Here is a 23,852-nt window from a genome sequence, read left to right on the forward strand (position 1 = left end):
GTTCTCCTGCGCGTCCGCGTCTCGCGCCGACACGGTGAAGATGTGGCGGCCGGGCGGGTTGTTCTCCTTCACGAACACCGTGTACTCGGGCTGCTCAAACGCGGGCGCGTTGTCGTTCACGTCGGCTACCTCTACGGACACGCTGGCCGTGGCCGACAACGAAGGCGAGCCCCCGTCCCTCGCGGTCACCACCACCTCATAGTTCGCCACGCTCTCGCGATCCAAGACGCTGTCCAACACTAATGAATAGTAATTCTTGAAGGTGGACACCAGTTTGAAGAGGTCTTGGGGATTCAGGGTGCAGGTCACCTGTCCATTGGCACCGGAGTCACGGTCGGCCACCGTGATGAGAGCAATGACACTGCCCAGTGGAGCATCTTCTCGAATGGGAAGTGAAAGAGACGTGATTGAGACTTCTGGTGAGTTATCATTGATGTCCACAAGTTTTACTGAAATTTTACAGTGCCCAGACATTGACGGAGTCCCTTTGTCATACGCAATAACTTGAATATCATATAATTTCACTTCTTCATAATCTAATTGTCCCTTAGTTCTGATTTCCCCTGAGCTAGGATCTATGTTGAACTTGGTCTTTATATTCTGGGACACATCACTACTAAATGAATACACAATCTCACTATTTGATCCTTCATCTGCATCAGAAGAATTTAATTTAATCACCAAGGTTCCATTTGCCACGTTCTCTAACAACTGTATTTTGTAAACTGATTGGTCAAAAGTAGGTTCGTTGTCATTCACATCTAATACCTTAATAAGCAACTGAACAGTGCCCGTGAGCTCAGGTTTGCCCCCATCAGTAGCCACTAGAAACAAATTAATTTCAGCAGTTTCCTCTCTGTCCAGAGATTTCCTCAGCACAAGAGACAAAGACTGACTTAGTTCATCATTTGTCTGTATATCTAGAAAGAAATACTCACTGGAGCTGAGCTTGTAGGTGAGAAGAGCGTTTACTCCGATATCTGCATCAAATGCCCCCTCTAGAGGAAACCGTGAGTCAAGCAGTCTCGATTCGTGAAACCGGATAGTCTTTACCGCCACTGGAAATACTGGCGGGTTGTCGTTAATGTCCTTCACCTCCACCTCCACATGGAACACCTGCAGCGGCCGATCCACGATCACCTCCAGGTGGATGCTGCACTCTGCTCTCCTCCCGCACAGCTCCTCCCGGTCGATCCGAGAATTCACAAACAAAATGCCATTCTGCAGATTTACCTCCAGAAGGTCCCTGCGGCCTTTGGATGCCACCCGGAATAGGCGCTGCACCAGCTCCGCCAGCTCCAGTCCCAGGTCCTGGGCTATGCGGCCCACGAAAGTGCCGTGTTTGGCCTCCTCGGGGACTGAGTAGCGGACCTGTCCGCTCCGGGCCTCGCCTACAGCTAAGAGCAGAAGCAGCGGAAGCAGATGCCGGACCTCCACGCCCCTACTCTTAGAAGACACCATCACCAATTCTCAGTGAGTTGATCAAATTAGAATATCGTGTTGTGCAAAATTTTAAATGTTGTCCTCTAATCTCTGCTCAAGTCCTGCTGCTTCTCTTATTGCTCTCCTCTCTGGAGTCACAATAGGGTTCTGGGTATTTTTCTTCTTAGAGAACATACTGTGGTAAGACAGCGACATCATGTGGCCAAAATGTAGGCTCTACTGTTGATTGTGTGGATTTAAATTTTAACAATTGCTCAGGCTAAGTTTACTGATAGATTTCATTTAGGAAAAATACCTATCTTAAACTGAAATATATCATTTCCCCCTTTTACTGTGTTAAAAAATATATAACAAAATTTACCATATCATCCACTTTTAAGTATAAAGTTTAGTTTGTTATAGTCACATTGTTGTGAAATATCTTGAGAACTTTCATCTTGCAAACATGAATCTCTATACCCATTAGAAAACAACTCCCCTTTTCCACCACACCGCATCCCTCTCACCACCATTCTACTTTCTGTTTTTACAAATTTGACCACTCTAGGTACCTCACATAAGTGAAATCTCACAGTTTGGTTGTGACTGGATTATTTCACTAAGGTTCATCCATGTTGTAGCATGTGATGAATTTCCTTACTTATAAGGCCAAATAATATTCTGATTTTTTTATATACCACATTTTGTTTATTCATTCATCCACCTGTCCATGGATATCTGGGTTGCTTCCACCTTTTAGCTATTGAGAATAGTGCTGTTATAACCATGGGTATGAAAATATGGGCTTCCCTTGCAGCTCAGTTGGTAAAGAATCCACTTACAATGTAGAAAACCCAGGTTCGATTCCTGGGTTGGGAAGATCCCTAGAGAAGGAAATGGCAACCCACTCCAGTATTCTTGCCTGGAGAATCCCATGGACTGTAGCCTGCCAGGCTCCTCTGTCCATGGGATCACAAGAGTCAGACACAACTTGGCAACTAAACCATTACCACCATGAAAATATCTGTGAGACCCTACTTCCAGTTCTTTTGGATATAACAGAATTTTTTTCTGTTTCTTCAAGTAAAACACATAGAAATCAAAGGATATTTTAGTTTATATTTTATAAATTGAAAATATATTTATATATATAATTTTTGCTTTGTGATTTAATTTTGCTTTCTGGACTGTTCACAGATGTTTGTAAATTAATAATTTATTTTCCTCATCTGGATAATGTATTCTTAATTAAGAATATCCCCTTTTCTACTACATTTGGATTTTTATTCAAGAACAGTACAATTGATCTCTTTTTAGTGTTGAGAATATCTTACTTTAATAATTCTTAGCTGTCCCCTTCATATGCAAATGATATGAAAATATGACAAAGATAACATAGGGATAAAACAAAATGAATTGAGGGTAAGTCAGTGTCAAAATGCATAAAAGTTATCTTCAGTTACTCTAAGGAGGTCACAACCACAAAGAAGGCTGAACGCTGAAGAACTGATGCTTTCAAACTGTGGTGCTGAAGAAGACTCTTGAGAGTCCTTTGGACAGTAAGGAGATTAAATCAGTCAGTTCTAAAGGACACCCTGAATATTCACTGGAAGGACTGACGCTGAGCTGAAGCTCCAATACTTTGGCCACCTGATGCAAAGAGCCTATTCATTGGAAAAGACTCTGATGCTGGGAAAGACTGAGACATGAGGAGAAGAGGGAGACAGTGGATGAGATAGTTAAATGGCATCACTGACTCAATGGACATGAGTTTGAGCAAATTGCAGGAGATAGTGAAGGACAGGGAAGCCTGGAGTGCTGCAGTTCATGGGGTCGCAAAGAGTTGGACACATCTTATGACTGAACCACAATAAGGCAGTCACAAACTTTGTTTTCGGCAAAGAGGAAAACAAAAATAAACTGCAAAATTTATAGTGTCAGTAAAAGAAAAAAATCTTTGCTAAAGAAAAACTAGCTTTTCCTGGTACTGAAACCCAATGCTAATTTCTCCCTTGAGTCCAATATCTTAAGACACTTATGCACATCATCTATGAAGTATATATGTCTATTAATCATATTCTAACAATAAACCCCAAGTAAACTGACTTAAGCAAAAAAGCAGAACATTATTTATTGTTTTATACATGGAAATGGAAAATTGTGTACTGGTTTCAGGAAGAGCTGGGTGTACACACTTTAATAACGTCATAAGAAAATTATCTCAACATTTATAATACTTTTACATGTGATGGCAAAAATGGCTAGGGTAGCTTTTAGGCTACCTATTTTCAGGCCACATGTAGTGACTCTCAGCAGAAAGAAAAATGCCCTTTTCCTAGCATCCCAGGAAAAAGTCCTAGAAAATCACTTCCTTTGATCCTGTTTAGATGACATATCTTTTCTTTAGTCAATAGTGGTGATGGTCCTCACACTGGCCAGACATGGTTTGCTTATTTATTCTTGAAGCCAGGAGATGAAATCAGGCACACCGAAATTATGTGGACTGAAAACAAGGAGGTTGGTTTTTGTTAAGGCCAGTACAAGGACTCATGTATTCGGTTTCTCCTGGAGCTTAAAGTGATTGCACATAGCTGCTAGCCATTATATCATTAAGTAGTTGCAGTACAACTGTGTATTTGTAATACCCTATGGGTTTTTTTAATAATCAGTAGCCACATACCAGCTACTGTTGACATACTAAGGAGTTATGCCTAAAATCCAGTTATTAGCTTTAGGAAACATGGCTTACTTAAAGAAAATTTTTGCAATCCTATAAACTAATTTTTTCTGGAATTTGAGAATCATATGTCTGAAGGTATGAGGCACATTCTTCTGTTATTCAGGGTTTCTGAGGACCCGGAATATCTCTCCCCCTCTCTCAGAGAGATAGATTTCCATTGCCAGAAATGCAAGCACATTTCCTCCAATGGGGATAGGAGTCTGAGAAGCCAAAATTAGCCAATAAGCTTAACATTTCTTTGTATCTGTAGTGGTTGGAATAGTAGCTCCCAAAAGATATAGCCACTCAGAACCTTAAAATGTGTCTTTATTTGGAATAGAGATCTTTACAGACATAATTAAGATAAACCTAAACACATTATCCTAGATTTGGGTGGGTCACAAATCCAGTGACAAATATCCTTATAAGAGACAGAAAAAATGCACAGAGGCATGTGAAAGAAGGATCTGCGACCACTGAGACAGAAACTGGAGTTACACTGCCATGAGCCACAGAATGGCTAGAGCCACCAAAACCTGGAAGAGGCTGGGAAGAATTCTCCCCTTACAGTCTTCAGAAAGAACATGGTCCTGCCAATACCTTGTTGGACTTCTGGCCTCTAGAACTGTGAGAGAATAAATTTCTGTTGTGTTGTTTCAAGCCCCCAAGATTGTGGTAATTTGTTACATACAGAAGCTTTACAAAACCAATATAGTATCCATTGCTAAGAATACCCTTTGCACTTACCAAAGCAAACTGTCAATTCCCTATGATTTTACGTCTCTGAGCATTCATTCTTCGAAAATGCTCATTCAAGTCTTTCGCAAAACTACAACAAAGCCCCTGAAGGAAGAAAACAAGAAAGGGAAATGGATGATAGGCAAGAAAAAAAAAGAGGTGCCTAAAACATTTTAAATTCAGTTTATTATTTTTCTTCTCCTGATTTTTATATAAAAAGAAATCACTACACAATAATTTTTCCATGGAATCCAAGTTATCTAATCTACTTAATGGTCAGATACTTTAGTGAAAGGGTCAATAATAATGTTCTCCTATCAGTTGTATAGACTACATGTTGTAATGCTCTTCTTGTAAAATGTATTCTATTCACATTAGCTTAATGGCAGTGGAATCCCAATGACCATGTTGCTGTATATTGACTGTTTCCATTTTAAATAAACATGATTTTATCTCTGACTCCTGCAAAGTCCTCTGTAGTTATGGGAGACTGTCTAGGACAGCTTTTCTCCACATGTTGGCTCAGCATCCCAGAATATTTTGATCAATGGCATCTCAGCATCAACCTGTACTTCCACAAATGCTACAATAGGAAAAGACAGCAGGAGGCAATCTTTCACTGGCAATTATCTGTTTCTGCTTGGAAGTGATATACATCATTCACATGTATTTGATCAAAGAAAATCAAAGTTCAAGGTAGCAAGGAAATGAAATCTTCCAGTGTTCCCAGAAGGAGGAGAACAGAAATATTGACAGTGGCTACCAAAATAAACAACTGTTTCTCATTCTCATCTATTTGCATTCTTGCCTGACCATAAGTCTCAAAGGTACTTTGAAGTGATACCTAACTTCTCTAATTATTTACTGTTATACTAGAAAATGGCCTTCCCTGGTAGGTCAGTTGGTAAAGAATCCTGCAATGCAGGAGACCCTGGTTTGATTCTTGGGTTGGGAAGATCCCCTGGAAACGGGATAGGCGACCCACTGCAGTATTCATAGGCTTCCCTGATGGTTCAGATGGTAAAGAATTCGTCTGCAATGAGGGAGACCTGGGCTTGATCCCTGGTTTAGGAAGATCTCCTGGAAAAGGGCATGGCAACTCACTCCAGTATTCTTGCCTGGAGAATCTCCATGGACAGAGGAGCCTGGCAGGCTACAACCCATGGGGTTGCAAAAAGTTGGACATGACTAAGCATAGCACAGCACATACTAGAAAATAACAGTAAGCTGAATAAATCACAAGCTGGAATCAAGATTGCCAGAAGAAATATCAACAACCTCAAATATGCAGATGATACCACTTCAATGGCAGGAAGTGAAGAGAAGCAAAAGAACATTCTTGATGAAGGTGAAAGAAGAGAGTGAAAATGCTGCCTTAAAACTCAGCATTCAAAATACTAAGATTATGGCATCTGGTCCCATCAATTCACGGCAATAGATGGGGAAAATGTGAAAACTGTCAGATTTCATTTTCTTGGGCTCCAAAATCAATGTGGACGATGACTGCAGCCATTAAATTAAAAGATGCTTGCTCCTTGGAAGAATAGCTATGACAACCTAGATAGCTTATTAAAAAGCAGAGACATCACTTTGCTGACAAAAGTCCATATAGTCAAAGCTATGGTTTTTCCAGTAGTCATATATGGATGTGAGAGTTGGACCATAAGGAAGGCTGAGCACCAAAGAATCGACGCTTTCAAACTGGTGTTGGAGAAGACTCTTGAGAGTCTCCTGGGCTGCAAGGAGATCCAACCAGTCAATCCTAAAGGAAATCAGTCCTGACTATTCACTGGAAAGACTGATGCTGAAGCTCCAATACTTTGGCCACCTGATGCAAAGAGCTGACTCATTGGAAAAGACCCTGATGCTGGGAGATTGAGGGCAGGAGGAGAAGGGGCAACAGAGGATGAGATGTATGGCATCACTGATTCAATGGTCATGAGTTTGGACATGTCAGGTCAATGGTCATGTCAACTGACATGAGTTTGAGCAAACTCAGGGAGATAGTAAAGGACAGAGAAACCTGGCATGCTGCAGTTTGTGGGATCACAAAGAGTCAGACACGACTTAGAAACTGAACAACAAATACTAGAAAATAGAATCACAGTTCTAATCTTAGAAAGGAAGTTTTCTGAAAAAGAAGGAACATATCAAGAGATAATCTTCTTGGGTATTATTCCTTATATTTTAGACAATGCTAATTTGTAGTATTCCCCTACAAATTAAATTACATTGTTATAATTATTCCAAGGTAACTTGAAAGTATCCTAAAATCATAGTTATGAAATTTAAATTCATTACTGAAATTGAATAATCAAATGATAATATGGTATGTTTTACCAATATTTTACTGAAAGCAATGATAGGTTTTGTTTCCACTGGGATGATTTCTGGAGCCTTCATAGAAAAATGAGAATAAAAAGTATTAATAGCACAATGATCTCTGTCTAGTTTTTTCAGGTAGATGACAAAGGTGTGAAGCTGCCAGCTTTAATGGATAATTAATATTAACCAAAACTAATCAAATTGCATGTGTGCTAAGTTGCTTCAGTTGTGTCCAACTCTTTGCAATTCTATGAACTGTAGCCCGCCATATCCGATAAGATCTCAGCATATATAACTTTACCTTTTGAAGATATGACCATTTTAAGTTAATACATTTCCCAACTGAATGACTAATTTGAATTGTAAACATACCATGAAATATGTGCCAAAAAATAAACTTTCCCATTAATCTATATAACACGTTAATGATAGCAAAGAATGGTGGAAAAGTAAAAAAATAAGGCAACTGGGTCATCTTAATAAAGAAGAAGAAAGGAAAGAATACATTTCATGGAAGAAATCTTATAAAGGAAGACAAAACTATTGAAAGTTGGCACAAAGATTCTGAATGGCAAAAGAATATTAACTACGGCTAATAGCAGTCAGCATTATATTGCCTATTTTTAAAAAGTTATTAATAGAATGAGATTCTCCTTTATAAGACAATTTGTTTAAACAAAACTGAAAAGGCAATATTACACCAAATCCAAGTCTTTTCATAACACAATTGTAATTTTAAATGGGTTACAGTGTGATCACCTTGAAGTCAGGGACCTCACCTATCTTGTTTCACTCTTGCTAGGTCCCTAGTTTCTACAGCAGGACTTAGTATGCAGTAGGCTTTCCATTTGTGCTTGTGGAATGGATCCATCTGTAAATATATTGAGTGTCCCTAGAGAAATTCCTAAGCCTGGACATGGGGACATAGGTAGTGTGAATTAGGGAAGAGAAACTCTTTTGTGACTCAATTTATCTTTCTCAACTTGATAATCTTGCAAAGTTTACCTCACATTTAAAGGAGCTGGAAACTTGGCAAATATGACTTTTAAATTATTATTATTATTAATATTATTTTGCTGATTTTTGCCAAAAGCCTACGGGGATGATAATTAATATTTGAAAAGTTGCAGAAACATCTTGTTCTGTTTTTTGAAACACTCTAAGCAACAGTTCTCTATCAGTTCAAATCTCTAGAAACTTAACTACTAAATTATACTAACTTCTTATAGAATGTTTCTATAAGGGGACTTTCATAGGACATTTTCTGTATGTTTATTTGAATGTTTGAAGACAAAAATATGTTCATTTAATGCTTGTGTAACTTCAGAATCAAACATAGGAAATAAAATTTAACATTATGCTCTTGACTTAGTGACTAGCAAGTATAATATTTTTAACGAATGTGTTTCAGCTGGTTTTGCAAAACTGCTATCAAACATACTCTTCAGTATATTGCTAAACCCTTACATAATGATCAGTAATCAACTGTTTGAGTTTACAGCATAAAGAGAGGAGTTTTTTTTTTCCTCTCTTGAAAATTTGGTATAGAGAATTTCCTTTTATTCTTTTTTATACTTCTGTATTTACTTCTAGGAAGATGAGTATTAGGATTTGCACTCAACCTATTATTGGTTTTTTGATAAATTGTTCCCACTCTTCTCTTGATCTTTTACTTTGACTTTTAAACAGATTTTAAAAATCATTCTTATAAATATCTTCCATTGTAAGCTACTTTAAATACTTTATACAAGGCAATGAAGTGCATTAGAACAAGCCAGTTTTGGATATCCTTGGGAAATTTAGAGGAAACTAAGTAAAAATATTGCATTTAGTTTTTCTGAGCCTCAGCACCTTCATCCACAAAGTGAGACTAAAGTATGCACTTCACAAAGTTATTGGAAAGGTTGAAAGAAATAAAAATAAAGTGTCTTAGAACATTTGTGGGTAAATGGAAGGTGCTCAGTAAGTGTTTCCTATTCAATGATTCTATAATAACAAAATCATTCCACATCAATCTTTCTAAAACCAGGAGAACTCAAAGTCATTGGCATCAGGATGGTGACCATAGTGGCAACCAAAAAATAACTGTATATTTTAATACAAAAATTAAAATATCCACTAAAATATATTTTAAATTACTTTTGCTTAAAATGATTTTTTAAATTGCCCACTTTGAAACTTAAAATATTAAGGAAAGGCAAATGGTTTCTAAAAACTCGCCTATAATTTTTTGTCCAGAGCTTGACATTTCATTATGAGATAGAAATAAACTTGAAAATGTCACTGTATTTGACTACATTAAGATCCTATGCTAAATATGCTCAAACCTACTTAATACTTGAGTATTTCTTTCAAAAGTATCCTGCTATTTAAACCAAGGAATGTGATGATTTGTCCCTATATGTGCTTGTTGTTTGACTCCAAGTTCTATTCAAGATGCAGCCATATGTACTAGAATAAACATCTACAATAAATCGTAAGATTTGTTCTGACTTTAGCGAACACTTGGAATACAGTTTTTAAAGTGACATTTGAAAAGATGGTTAGATAAGTTAAAAAATTAAAAAACTAAACCTAAAGCTTGGAAGTTGAATTTACATTACCAGAAAGATCCGAATTTGTTTCTGGATATTCATTTCCTCCCAACGTGTTCAGACCTGAACAAAGACGGAGCTGAAAGCCATGAGGTCGGTGTTGGGTGGTCCCTCCCCAGAGCACCCGCCCTCTGCTGAGTCTGCTGAGAGTAAGACCAGCTCCCCACCATGATGGAGCGCACCAGCTTGGGCTTTGTGGACCACATGCACCCTCGCTGGGCAACACAGAACACCACAGCGCCGTGTACAGCGGCAGCATGACATCAACAGGCTGGACACCACGCAGATGGCGATGATCAGGTACATGCTGACGGTCAGGTACACGCTGACATCCACTAACACCATTTCTGCTCTGGCGATGCCCGTCGAAGCCCACAAAGAGGCCTTGGGCACCCGGCTGCTGTCCTCTGGCACGGTAGCCATGGCCATCAGCGCCGGCTCACCCTCGTCCTTCACCAGCACCAACAGGCGCAGTGCGTCCACCTTGTCCAGGGCGTGCGTCGTGTGGATCTTGCCAGTGTACAGCCCCACGAGGAACGCGCTGTGCTCGCCACCCACCACCGGCTACAGTTCGTATGAGAGCCACACATGGTAGCCCCGAGTCCTTAAGACAGCCATGTGGTATAGCCCAGTCTGCATCCACTGTGTGCGCCTTTGCCACCACGTGGCCCGCACTCACCTACCCTGCCACCAGCTGGCTCACCGCACGGCCCAGTCACCCAGCTCAGGAGGCAGCAGCCAGGCATGTTGCAGTTCACATTGGCCACCTCCACAAACATGTTGGTCGTGGTCGACAGGGAAGGTGAGCACCTTACAGTCACCATCACCACATATTTCGACACGCTTTCACAGTCCAGGGCTCTGTCCAGCACCAATTAATTCTTTTAGGTGGACATCAGCTTGAAGGGGACATGAGGCCTCAGGGTGCAGGTCACCTACCCACTGACACCACAGTCACAGTTGGGCAAGGAGATGAAGGCAATGACAGTGCAGAGTGAAGGGTCCTCTAACTGGTAAAGAGTATTATCATTTACATCCAGCACTCACTAAAACCCTGCAGTCATTTGATATTGGAGACCTCCTTTATCAACTGCTTTTACCTGAATTTCATAGGGTTTCATTTCTTCATATTCAGTCTACCAAATAGCCTAATTTCCCCTGAGCTGGAATCATTTTTGAAGCTTTTTGTTTCTTTTTATGTCAAGAGGGATATCATTGCCAAAGGAAAAGGCAGTTTCACCATTTACACCTTCATCAGCGTCACAGGTGTTTAATGTGATCACTAATGTTCCATTTGCTATAGTCTCTAATAAGTACACTGTGTACACGGCCTGGGCAAACAACGGAGCGTCAAGCACTGTGATCAGCAGCTGAACTGTACCGTCTAGTTCTGGTTTGCTCCCGTCCCAGTGGCTGTCAATCATAAATGAAGTTCTGTTGTTTCTTCTTATCCAAAGATTTCAGTTCAGGTTAAAGTGACTTAGTTCACCACGAGCCTGTACACCCAAAGAGAAATAAACCCTGGAGCTGAGGCTTAGAATAGCATTGGTACCAATGTCTGTGATAGCAGCGCCCTCTATCGGGAAACGCGAATCTAGCAATCTAGATTCAGAAATAAATTAACCTGTTTCTCTTGCTCCAAAGACCCGAGGATTTTTATTAAAGCATGCACCTCCACATCCACATGGAAAACCTGAGGCGGCCTGTCCACGATTACCTCTAGGTGGATACTACATTTGGCCCTCTGTCCACACAGCTTCTCCCAATGGATCTGAGTATTCACAAACAAAATGCTATCCTGCAGATTCATCTTCAGAAGTTCCCTGTGGAACCAGTTCCCAATGCAACCCAGAACAGGCATGGCACCAGCTCCGCCAGCTCCAGCTCCAGGTCCTGGGCGATGCGACCCACGAAGGTGCTGTGTTTGGCTTCCTCAGGGACCAAGAATGTATCTGGCCATTGCCAGTCCCTCAGGCTGTGAGGAGCAGAAGTGAGAGCAGCAGGCACTGGAGTCCCTGGCCACCTCTCCTTGAAAATAGCATTGAAAAAGCATTATACCTTTCCTGTCACTCTCATTTTACTTTAAAATCTTGCTTTTTTAAAGCTTCATATTTGAAATAAATTATCTTTTTACAGTTTTTGTCTTCTCTCTGGTGGTGACAAAATGGTTTCCTTCTTTAGTTTTTGGTAATTAGTCTACGGAAACATGAGCTTCCTTGGTGGCTCAGTGGTAAAGAATCTGCCTGCAATACAGGAGATTCGGGTTCAATTCCTGGGTCGGGAAGACCCCCTGGAAGAGGGCACGGCAACCCACTCCAGTCTTATTGCCTGGAGAATCCCCATGGACAGAGGAGCCTGGTTGGCTATAATCCATAGGGTCACAAAGAGTCAGACATGACTGAAGCAACTTAGCAGCAGCAGCGGCAGCATATGGAAACATAAGCTTCCCAGGTGGCACTAGTGTTAAAGAACCTGCCTGCCAATGCATAAGATGTAGGAGACACGGGTTCCATCCCTGGGTCAGGAAGATTCCCTTGAGGAGGGCATGGCAACACACTCGAGTGTTCTTGCCTGGAGAATCCCATGGACAGAGGAGCCTGGTGGGCTGCAGTACATAGCATTGTAAAGAGTTGGACATGACAGAAGTGATTTAGTAGGCATGCATATGGAAATATACAGAATCTCAAGGGACCATAAATAGCCAAAACAATCCTGAAAAAGAGCAAAGCCAAAAGACTCACATTTCCTGATTTCAAAACTTAATACAAAGCTACAGTAATCAAAACAGTGTGGCACTGTCATAAAGACAGACACATAGACTAATGGGATAGAAAAAAAGAATCCAGAAAGAAATTCTTACATATATGGTCAAACGATTTTCAACAAAAGTGCTAAGACCATTTAAGGGGAGGAAAAATAAGTCTTTTCAACAAATGGTGCTGGGAAAACAGGATATACTAAATTGCTTCAGTTATGTCCAATTCTTTGTGGCTCCTCTGTCCATGGGATTCTTCAGGCAAGAAGACTGGAGTGGGTTGCCATGCCCTCCTGCAGGGGATCTTCCTGACCCATGGATCAAACCCACATCTCTTACGTCTCCTGCATTGGCAGGTGGGTTCTTTAGCACTAGCACCACCTAGGAAAACAGGATATCATTATGAGTTATACCCTTACTGACCACCACATAGAAAAATTAACTCAAATAGATCCATGACCTAAATTTAAGACTTAAAATTGTAAAATAGTTAGCTGAATACATGGCAAAAGCTTCATGACTTTCGATTTGGTGATGATTCCCTGTATGTGGTACAGGCAACAAAATAAGAAATAGACAAATTAGACTCCAAAAAAGTTGAAAAATAATTTTTCCATCAAAAGACACTATCAAGGACTTCCAGTTTCTAGTTCTGAATGTAAGAGGCTTTGAAATCACCACTCCATTCTAACAACAAAAATTGAGCAGACTGAAAAAAGTCAACAACCTCTTATGGATGGAGCAGGAGTATTTAAATTATAATGCATAAACTGCTTGAGGCTCAATGTGGATGAGTCTCAGAGTTGAAAAATCTAGGGGGAAGCATTTTGAGGTGGAGGAGATCAGAGAAGGCAATGGCACCCCACTCCAGTACTCTTGCCTGGAAAATCCCGTGGATGGAGGAGCCTGGTAGGCTGCAGTCCATGGGGTCGCTAAGAGTCAGACATGACTGAGTGACTTCACTTTCACTTTTCACTTTCATGCATTGGAGAAGGAAATGGCAACCCACTCCAGAGTTCTTGCCTGGAGAATCCCAGGGATTGGGGAGCCTGGTGGGCTGCCGTCTATGGGGTCACACAGAGTCGGACACAACTGAAGCGACTTAGCTTAGGGCAAAAATATTTTTAAATTTATCTCCCAGAGCTTGACCATATTCCTACAGTAAATATCAAAAAAAAAAAATCCCTTCATGTTTCTGGCAGTGGGAGGGGAAAAGGAACCATTGTGAAATACCCAGAGTACTCTGCTTCTTAAGAAGCCTTCCCTCAGGGGAAACTAATTAATGGAAGTTTAATTATTTATTGTTTATTATCAGAGCCTAACTAACCTAAAGGAAAGGAAATACCCAGTTCCAGCAGACTCTAACCTTCCATAAGACAGAAGAAAAATACCCAATTCCAGGGCATTCTAGCTATCCTGTCTGACCTGTGGTGGAGGGAATGAGAAACAGAAACACTTGTGAAGTTCATAGTGCAGAAGCATAAGGTCACTAAAAGACCTAATCATAGGACTATAGAATGTTTCCCTTCTCCCCACACCTCACTACCTCATTATGACTAGACTAGTTATAGCAGTTCTTTCTACCAAGTATATTATATCCAGCTATCAATAAAAAATTATGAGGTATACCAAAAGGGGGAAAAAAAAACTCCACAATTTGAAGAGCAGAGCAAACATCAGAACCAGACATGCCAGGAATGTTGAAATTATCAGATTGGGAATTTAAATCAACTATGGTTAATATACTAATGACATCAATGGATAAAATAGACAATATATAAGAACAGAAGAGATGGGCAATGTAAACAGAGAGATGGAAGTCCTAAGGAAGAACCAAAAAGAAATGTTAGAGATTTTTTTAAAATGTAATGGAAATGAAAGATAACTTTGATGACTAATGATGAATTTGATCTTCATTAGTCGATTGGACGTGGATGAGGAAAGAATCTCTGAGCTAGAAGATATATCAATAGACTCCTCAGAAAATGGTAAGCAAAGAGTAAAAAGGTTTTTAAAAAACAGAACATAAAATCAAAGGACAGTAGGCCAAATTTTTAAAAGTATAACATGCACATAATGAGAGTACTAGGAGAAGAAAGAGAGAAAAGGAAAAAATATTTGAGATAATAATGACTGAGAATTTCCTCCAAATTAATTTCAGACATCAAATCACAGAACCAGGAAGCTCAGATAACACTAAGCAGAATAAATGCCAAAATATCTACATCTAGGCATATCAGTTTCACATTGTAAAAACTCAAAGATTAAATTAAAATTATATTATTGTACTACAGTTTTACTCTATGTTATCATCAGGGGAAACTGGGTGAAAGGTACAGAAGATCTCTCTGTATTATGACTTACAACTAAATTTGAATGTACAATTATCCCAAAATAAAAAGTTTAATTTAAAAAATCTTGAATGAAGCCAGAGGGAAAATACACTTTACCTATACATGAACTAATATAAAAATTATATCTGACTTTTCCTCAAAAATCATAGAACTTTCTCAACTTGATAAAGTGCATCCATGACAATCCTATAGAAAATTCAGTCCCTCGGTCATATCCAACTCTTTTTGACCCAGTGGACTGCAGCACACCAGCCTTCCCTGTCCATCACCATCTCCTGGAGCTTGCTCAAACTCATGTCCATCAAGTCGGTGATGCCATCCAACTATCTCATCCTCTGTTGTCCTCTTCTCCTCCTGTCTTCAATCTTTCCCAATATCAGGATCTTTTCCAATGAGTCAGCTCTTCACATCAGGGGACCAAAGTACTGGAGCTTCAGCTACAGCATCAGTCCTTCCAATGAATATTAAAGACTGATTTCCTTTAGGATTGATTGGTTGGATCTCCTTGCAGTCCAAGGGACCCTCAAGAGTCTTCTCCAACAACACAGTTCAAAAGCATCATTTCTTCAGCACTCAGCTTTCTTTATGGTCCAACTCTCACAACCATACATGACTACTGCAAAAACCATAGCTTTGACTAGATGGACATTTGTCGGCAAAGCAATGTCTCTGCTTTTTAATGTGCTGTCTAGATGTGTTATGGCTTTTCTTCCAAGGAACAAGAGTCTTTTATTCATGGCTGCAGTCACCATCCAAAGTGATTTTGGAGCCCAAGAAAAGAAAAAAAAAGAAAGTCTGTCAGTTTCCCCTTCTATTTGCCATGAAGTGATCGGACTGGATGCCATGATCTTCGTTTTTTAAATGTTGAGTTTTAAGTCAGCTTTTCACTCTCCTCTTTCACTTTCATGAACAGGCTCTTTAGTTCTTCTTCACTTTCTGCCATAAGGGTGATGTCATCTGCATATCTGAGGTTACTGATATTTCTCCCAGTGATCTTGATTCTAGAAAACACTATACTTAATTGTGAAGAACTGAATGTGTCAATCTCTGATTGGAAACAAGGCCAAATGCTACTCTTTAGCATAGTGCAGGAAGTTCTACTCCATGCAATAAAGCAAGAAAAGGAAATTAGAGGAATATGGATGAGAAAAACAAAGCTGCCCCTAATTACAGATATTACAGCTGTATACATTAAAACCTCAAGGAATTTTTAAAAACCTCCTAGAAAAGTGAGTTCAGAAATGTCACAGAAAACAAACATACAAAAATGAATATATTTTCATATACTAACAATGAAAATATACATACCAAAATTAAATTTAAAATACAATACTACTTGCTAAGTCTCTTCAGTCGTGTCCGACTCTGTGTGGCCCCATAGATGGCAGCCCACCAGGCTCCCCTGTCCCTGAGATTCTCAAGGCAAGAACACTGGAGTGGGTTGCCATTTCCTTCTCCAATGCATGAAAGTGAAAAGTGAAAGTGAAGTCGCTCAGTTGTGTCCAACTCTTAGCGACCCCATGGACTGTAGCCCACCAGGCTCCTTCGTCCATGGGATTTTCCAGGCAAGAGTACTGGAATGGGGTGCCATTGCCTTCTCATACAATACTACTTACATTAGCTCAAAAAAGATAGTTAGGTATAAATGTATACCATATTCTGAAAACAACAAAACACTGATGGAAGAATATCTAAATAAGCGAGGATTTCTATTGTGTTCATGAATTGGATGACTCAGTATGCCATGGGGAGACGTTACTTTTCCCTGAATTAACATATGGATTTAGCACAATTTTTACCAAAACCTCAACAAGATTTTCTAAAAGCAGACAAGATTATATGGAATGATAGAGGAACTATAATACCTCAAGCAATTTTTTAAAACAGTAAAAATTAGAAGGAACCAGTGTATCCTATTTTAAGAATTATTATACAGCTGCAGAAATCAAGTCTGTATTATTGGTACATAAATAGACAGGTAGATCAATCTATGGAACAAAATAAATAATCCAAAAATAGACTCACTCAAATGTTCTGAATTAACTGAATTTGTCAAAGGTGCAAAAGCAATTAAATGCAAGACAGACAGCTTTTCTAGCAAATATTGTTACAGCAATTGGACTTGTTAGGAAAAACAAAAAACAAATAAAAAGACCCACCGAAGTCTCATATCTTATATTAAAATCAATTCAAAATGGATCATTAACATAAAATAAAACATAAAACTCTAAAAGTTTTACCAAAAATAGGAGAAAATCTTTAAGATCTAAGGGTAGGGAAAGAGTCCTTAGACTTGATAGCAAAAGCATAGTCTGTAAAAGGAAAAAATTGATAAATTAGACTTCATCAATATTTAAGAAAGTTTACTCTGTGAAATACCATATTTAGGGTATGGGAATAAAAGCTAAAATTTTGGAGAAATTGTCTGCAAGCACATAAAACTGACAAAGAACCCATATCTAGAATGTACAATAAAAAAACAAAATTCAACAGTAAAAAACTGAATAGCCCAATTATTTTTTAAATATAAACTTATTTATTTTAATTGGAGGCTAATTACTTTACAATATTATATTGGTTTTGCTATACATCAACATGAATCCACCGTGGGTGTACGCGTGTTCCCCATCCTGAACGCCTCTCCCACCTCCCTCCCTGTAGTATCCCTCTGGGTCATCCCAGTGCACTAGCCCCGAGAATCCTGTATCATGCATCGAACCTGGACTGGCGATTTGTTTCACATTTGATATTATACATGTTTCAATGCCATTCTCCCAAATCATCCCACCCTCACCCTCTCCCACAGAGTCCCAAAGTCTGTTCTATACATCTGTGTCTCTTTTGCTGTCTTGCATACAGGGTTATCATTACCATCTTTCAAAATTCCATATATATGCATTAGTATACTGTATTGTTGTTTTTCTTTCTGGCTTACTTTACTCTGTATAATAGGCTCCAGCTTCATCCACTTCATTAGAACTGATTCAAATGTATTCTTTTTAATGCCTGAGTAATACTCCATTGTGTATATTTACCACCGTTTTCTTATCCATTTGTCTGCTGATGGACATCTAGGTTGCTTCCATGTCCTAGCTATTATAAACAGTGCTGCGATGAACATTGGGGTACACGTGTCTCTTTCAATTCTGGTTTCCTCAGTGTGTATACTCAGCAGTGGGATTGCTGGGTCGTATGGCAGTTCTAGTTCCAGTTTTTTAAGGAATCTCCACACTGTTCTCCATAGTGGCTGTAATTTGCATTCCCACCAACAGTGTAAGAGGGTTCCCTTTTCTCCACACCCTCTCCAGGCATTTATTGCTTGTAGGCCTTTGGATAGCAGCCATTCTGACTGGCATGAAATGGTACCTCACTGCGGTTTTGATTTGCATTTCTCTGATAATGTGTGATGTTGAGCATCTTTTCAAGTGTTTGTTAGCCATCTGTATGTCTTCTTTGGAGAAATGTATGTTTAGTTCTTTGGCCCATTTTTTGATTGGGTCGTTTATTTTTCTGGAACTGAGCTGCAGGAGTTGCTTGTATATTTTTGAGATCAATTCTTTGTCAGTTGCTTCATTGGCTATTATTTTCTCCCATTCTGAAGGCTGTCTTTTCACCTTGCTTATAGTTTCCTTTGTTGTGAAGAAGCTTTTAATTTTAATTAGGTCCCATTTGTTTATTTTTGCTTTTATTTCCAATATTCTGGGAGGTGGATCATAGAGGATCCTGCTGTGATTTATGTCAGAAAGTGTTTTGCCTATGTTCTCTAGGAGTTTTATAGTTTCTGGTCTTACATTTAGATCTTTAATCCATTTTGAGTTTATTTCTGTGTATGGTATTAGAAAGTGTTCTAGTTTCATTCTTTTACAAATGGTTGACCAGTTTTCCCAGCACCACTTGTTAAGGAGATTGTCTTTTCTCCATTGTATATTCTTGCCTCCTTTGTCAAAGATAAGGTGTCCATAAGTGCATGGATTTATCTCTGGGCTTCCTATTTTGTTCCACTGATCTATATTTCTGTCTCTGTGCCAGTACCATACTGTCTTGATGACTGTGGCTTTGTAGTAGAGCCTGAAGTCAGGCAGGTTGATTCCTCCAGTTCCATTCTTCTTTCTCAAGATTGCTTTGGTGAATAGCCCAATTAGAACCTTGACAGACATGAAGAAACATTTCACCAAAAAATATATACAGATATCAAAGAAACATATGAAAATATTTTCAATATCAGTAGCATTTGGGTACATGCAAATTAAAACTATAATAAGATATCATTATATACCTACCAGAATGACTAAAATAAAAAGTTAAAATATCAACTGTCAGCAAGGATGCAGAAAACTAGACCATTCATAAGTGGCTTCTAAGAATATAAAACACAACAGTCATTGTGGAAAATAATTGCCTATTCTTTTGGGAAAAAATAGACTTAAAATTGCACTCCTGGGTACTTATCCCAGAGTAGTAATAACTTACATTCACACAAAAACCTCTAGATAAATGTTAATAGCATTATAAGCATTGTTTACACTATCCAAAACACTGGGGGAAAAACAAGATACTCTTCAATAGGAAAATGGTATAAAAAACAAACCTGAGGACTTTCCTTGTGGTTCACCAGTAAAGAATCTTCCTACCAATATAGGAAACACATATTGGATCTCTGATCTAGGAAGATCCCACATGCTGTGGAGTGGCTTAACCCATGTGCCACAACTCTTGAGCCTGTGCTCTACAGACTGGGAGCCACAACTACTGAAGTTCAAACATCCTAGAGCAGGTGCTCCACAACTAGAGAAGCCAACACAATGAGAAACCTACACACTACAGCTAGAGAGGAGCCCCAACCTGTCACAACTAGAGAAAAGCCCACGCAGCAATAAAAACCCAATACAACCAAAGATTTTTTTTAAAGCTGAAGAATACAATAACTGAAGTAAAAAATTCACCAGAGTAGTTCAACAGCCAAAACCAGTAGGCAGAATAAAGAATCAGCAAACTTGGAAGGTAGGACAATGGAAATGTTTGAGGAACAGAAAGAAAAAAGATTGAAGAAAAGTAATTGGAGCCCTAAGGGACTCATGGGACACCAAGAATTAGAATATATACATTATTGGAGCCCAAGAGTGAGAAGAGAAGGAGAAATGAGTAGAAAGATTATTTTTAAAATATACTGGCCTTCCCAGGTGGCTGCCAATGCAAGAGATGCAAGAGATATGGGTTCAATCCCTGGGTCAGGAAGATCCCCTGGAGTAGGAAATGGCAACCTGCTCCAGTACTCTTGCCTGAAAAATTCCATGGACAGAGGAGCCTGACAGGCTACCGTTCATGAGGTTGCAAGGAGTCGGACATGACTGAGCAACAAAGTGCACACATGTATCTACAAATCCAATAAACTCAAAGAACTCCAAGTAGAATAAATATAAAGAAACCAACACTAAGACATTATAATTCCACAACAGAGATTTCAATACTCCACTATCAATCCTGTATGAAATAACCATGCATAAGATCAACAAGGAAACAGAAGACTTGAACAACTGTCTGTAGAAACTAGATACTAGAAACTAGATATAATAGACTTCTACAGAAAACTCCATCAATAAAATATATACTCAATGTACTCAAATGTACTCAAGTACACATGAAACAGTCTCCAGGATAGACCATAACCAAGACATGAAGCAAGTTTTGATAAATTTAAAAAGATAACTCACTAAAGGGTGTTCCCCTTTAATGGAAATTAGAAATTATAACAAAAAAATTGGGAAATGCAAAAAATATGTAAAAATTAAATAATATATTACTAAATAACCAATCATCAAAGGAAGAAGCGTCAAAAAATAATAGTTTGTGGTAAATAAAAATAGAGCACAACATACCAAACCTTAATGGGAGACAAGTGCTTAGAGGGAAATTTACAACTGCAAGTTCAAAAAGAAGAATGATCTTAAATTAATAAATTAAACTTCTACCTTAAGACACTGAAGGGAAAAAAAGAAGAGCAAACTAAACCTAAATAAACCAGAAGGACATAAATAGTAAGACATAATAGATATTGATGAACTAAGGTACAGAGAAAAATAAAATATCAATAAAACTAAAAGATAGTTCTTTTAAAAGATCAGTAAGATTGACAAACTTTAGCTAGATTGACAAAAAGAAAAGGAATAAAATTACTAGAACTGGAAATGAGAGAAAGAACATGAATACTGACCTTGTAGAAATAAGAATCACATATGATAAGGTTCATATATTGTGAGCAAGTGTGGACCAACAAATTAGATAATGTAGATGAAATGGAAAAATTCCTAGAAAGACACAAACTACCAAAATTGATTATAGAAAAAAATATAAAAATCTGAATAGACCTATAACAAGTGAAGAGATTGAGTTAGTCATTAAAAAAAAAAAACTTTCTACAAGGAAAATCCCAGGATCAGATAGTCTTTTAATAGAGGTTTTGCATCACACCTGCCAAAAAATAGAAAAAGAAGGAATATTTCTCAACTCATTCTATGAGGCCACTGATAGTAAAAGCAGACAAGATATTATAAGAAAAAAAAGAACATATAGAGACTTCCCTGGTGGTCCAGTGACTAATTAGGCTCTGTGCTCCCAATGCAGGGGGCCTGGGTTTGACCTGTGGTCATGGAACTATATCCCACATGTCACAACTAAGAGTTTGCATGCAGCAACCAAAGATTTCACCTGCCACAACAAAGATCGAAGATCCCACAAGTCGCAAGTAAGATCCACTGCAGCCAAATAAATAAAAAATTTTAAAACCTACTCATATCTCTTATGAATATGACAAAAATACTCAACAAAATATTAGCACATTGAATCCAGCAAAATTTTGAAAAGATAAAGCATGATGACTAACAGTGATTTATCCCAGTAATGCAAGGTTGTTTCATCATCTGAAAATCTATTAGTGCAATACTCTAAATCAATAAAAGACAAAACCACATGATCATCTTAATAAACATTATTCTTTTTTATTTTGGGCTATGGAAAGTCCAAACAATGGCACAGAAATCCAAACATAGCTACATGTTGAAGTCTTTCCCAAGTGAGAACATAAAATTTAAGATGTAGTAAATGAGGGTTTTGTGAGTTGAGGAAAAGGAAGAGGAGTAAAAGTAAGGAATCAATGAAAATTGAACAAGGTCCTGGAAGTGGAAGATGGGTAAGGGAAAAGTAGAAAAGATATGGAGGGGAATGTAATGGGCTTTTGTGGATCTACAAATAAGGCATTTCTAATTTTCTCATGATTTTAATTTGCTTTAAGCAATTATTATGTCAGGCAATTTTAAAGTCCAGTTTCAAGGTGGAAGGGTCCTCACAGAAATTAAATAAAGCACTCCACTGGGAAGTAGAAATATGATTTCCTTTGTGCCTCAAAATGTACAATCTAGTCTATATCAAAATTTCTCCAAAGTAACTATTATAATTCCAAATTATACCTGGTAAAACTGCACCAGTAAAAGACATAAGAACATAAATTAGCATACAGAGTTTCTACACTACCCATTTTGTTTCTGGGATAGATATTCTGATTATCTACAAACAGAAGTATAAAAAATGAAGGCTTTCTTTGTTAATTAAATTATATTATGAATTCTCCCAAACTGAGAAAGATGTAAATGTTGCCTAAAGTTCTTCCTAAGTTCCTAAAATTTGTTTTCACCAGAATGAATTACTTGATGAAAACTAAGATATCTAACATGAATAAAGGTCTTTCCACATACCATGCATTCATAGAGTCTCTCCCCGGTATGAATTCACTGAAATTGAGTAACCTGATAGCCACTATTTTGGGCTTTGCCACATATTTTATATTTATAGAATTTTCATCATTATGAATTCTCTTTTGCATATTAGGATGTCTTCTTTGATTAAAGGCTTTCTCACATTCCATATATTCATAATAATTCACACCAGTGTAAATTCACCAACATGTATTAAGGATTAAATTATGTCTAAAAGCTTTCACACATTCCTTACACTCAAAGAGCTTCTTGCCAATATGAATATTATCAAGGAACCTGTTGATGCATGCTAATAGTTCTCCCATTTTGATTACACGCAGAGGATTTTTTGGCCAATATTACTAAACTGGTATTAAGTAAGTCGTTCATGCACAGTAAAGACTTTATTAAGTATTTTATAGTCATAAAGCTTCTCAGCAGTATGAGTTCTCTAACCTATCGTAAGGACTGAATTAAGTCTAAATATCTTTCCATGTTTTTTAAAATCTGTATGCTATATTGGAGAATAGTTGACTTCCAATGTTGTGTGTATATACTTATATTCTTTTTCAAATTATTTTCCCATTTAGGTTATTACAGAATATTGAGTAGAGTTCCCTGCACTATACAGTAGTTCCTTATTGCTTATCTATTTTTATTTTTTAGCATACCTATTTTAAATACAGTAGAGTGTATATGTTAATTCCAAACTCCCAATTTATACCTCCCCTCCCACACCTTTCCCTTTTGGTAACCATAAGTTTGTTTTCTAAGTCTATGAGTCTTTGTTTTGCAAATAAGTTCATTCATATCATTTTTTTAGATTCTGCACATAAGCAATGTCATATTACATTTGTCTTTCTGGGTCTGACTTAGTATGAAAATCTGTAGGTCCATCCATGTTGCTGTAAATGGAATTATTTTACTCTTTTTGTAGCTGAGTAATATTCCATTGGGGGCTTCCTGATACCTCAGTTGGTAAAGAATGCGCCTGCAATGCAGGAGACCCTGGTTCAATTCCTGGGTCAGGAAGACCCACTGGAGAAGGGATAGGCTGCCCACTCCACTATTTTGGGACTTCCCTTGTGGCTCAGGTGGTAAACAATCTGCCTGCAATGCAGGAGACCTGGGTTTGGTCCCATGGTTGGGAAGATCTCTGGAGAAGGGAAAGGCTACCCACTCCAGTATTCTAGCCTG

The 23,852-nt window shown here is 38.4% G+C and overlaps 1 protein-coding gene and 1 pseudogene across 1 annotated transcript; both read right to left on the reverse strand.

Annotated features, from left to right (window-relative positions):
* On the reverse strand, positions 1–1,561 carry LOC120864479 (protocadherin alpha-2-like; the record flags this gene model as incomplete). Its single annotated transcript, XM_040241553.1, has 1 exon — positions 1–1,561. A coding segment is annotated over exon 1 (1,461 nt), but the record flags the coding sequence as incomplete, so codon positions are not given.
* Positions 1,562–9,745: 8,184 nt separating this feature from the next.
* Positions 9,746–22,981, reverse strand: LOC120864480 (annotated as a pseudogene).
* Positions 22,982–23,852: the final 871 nt, after the last annotated feature.

The sequence above is a fragment of the Oryx dammah genome, unplaced genomic scaffold, assembly GCF_014754425.2.
Source record: "Oryx dammah isolate SB20612 unplaced genomic scaffold, SCBI_Odam_1.1 HiC_scaffold_5, whole genome shotgun sequence".
In the NCBI taxonomy this organism is placed as follows: domain Eukaryota; kingdom Metazoa; phylum Chordata; class Mammalia; order Artiodactyla; family Bovidae; genus Oryx; species Oryx dammah.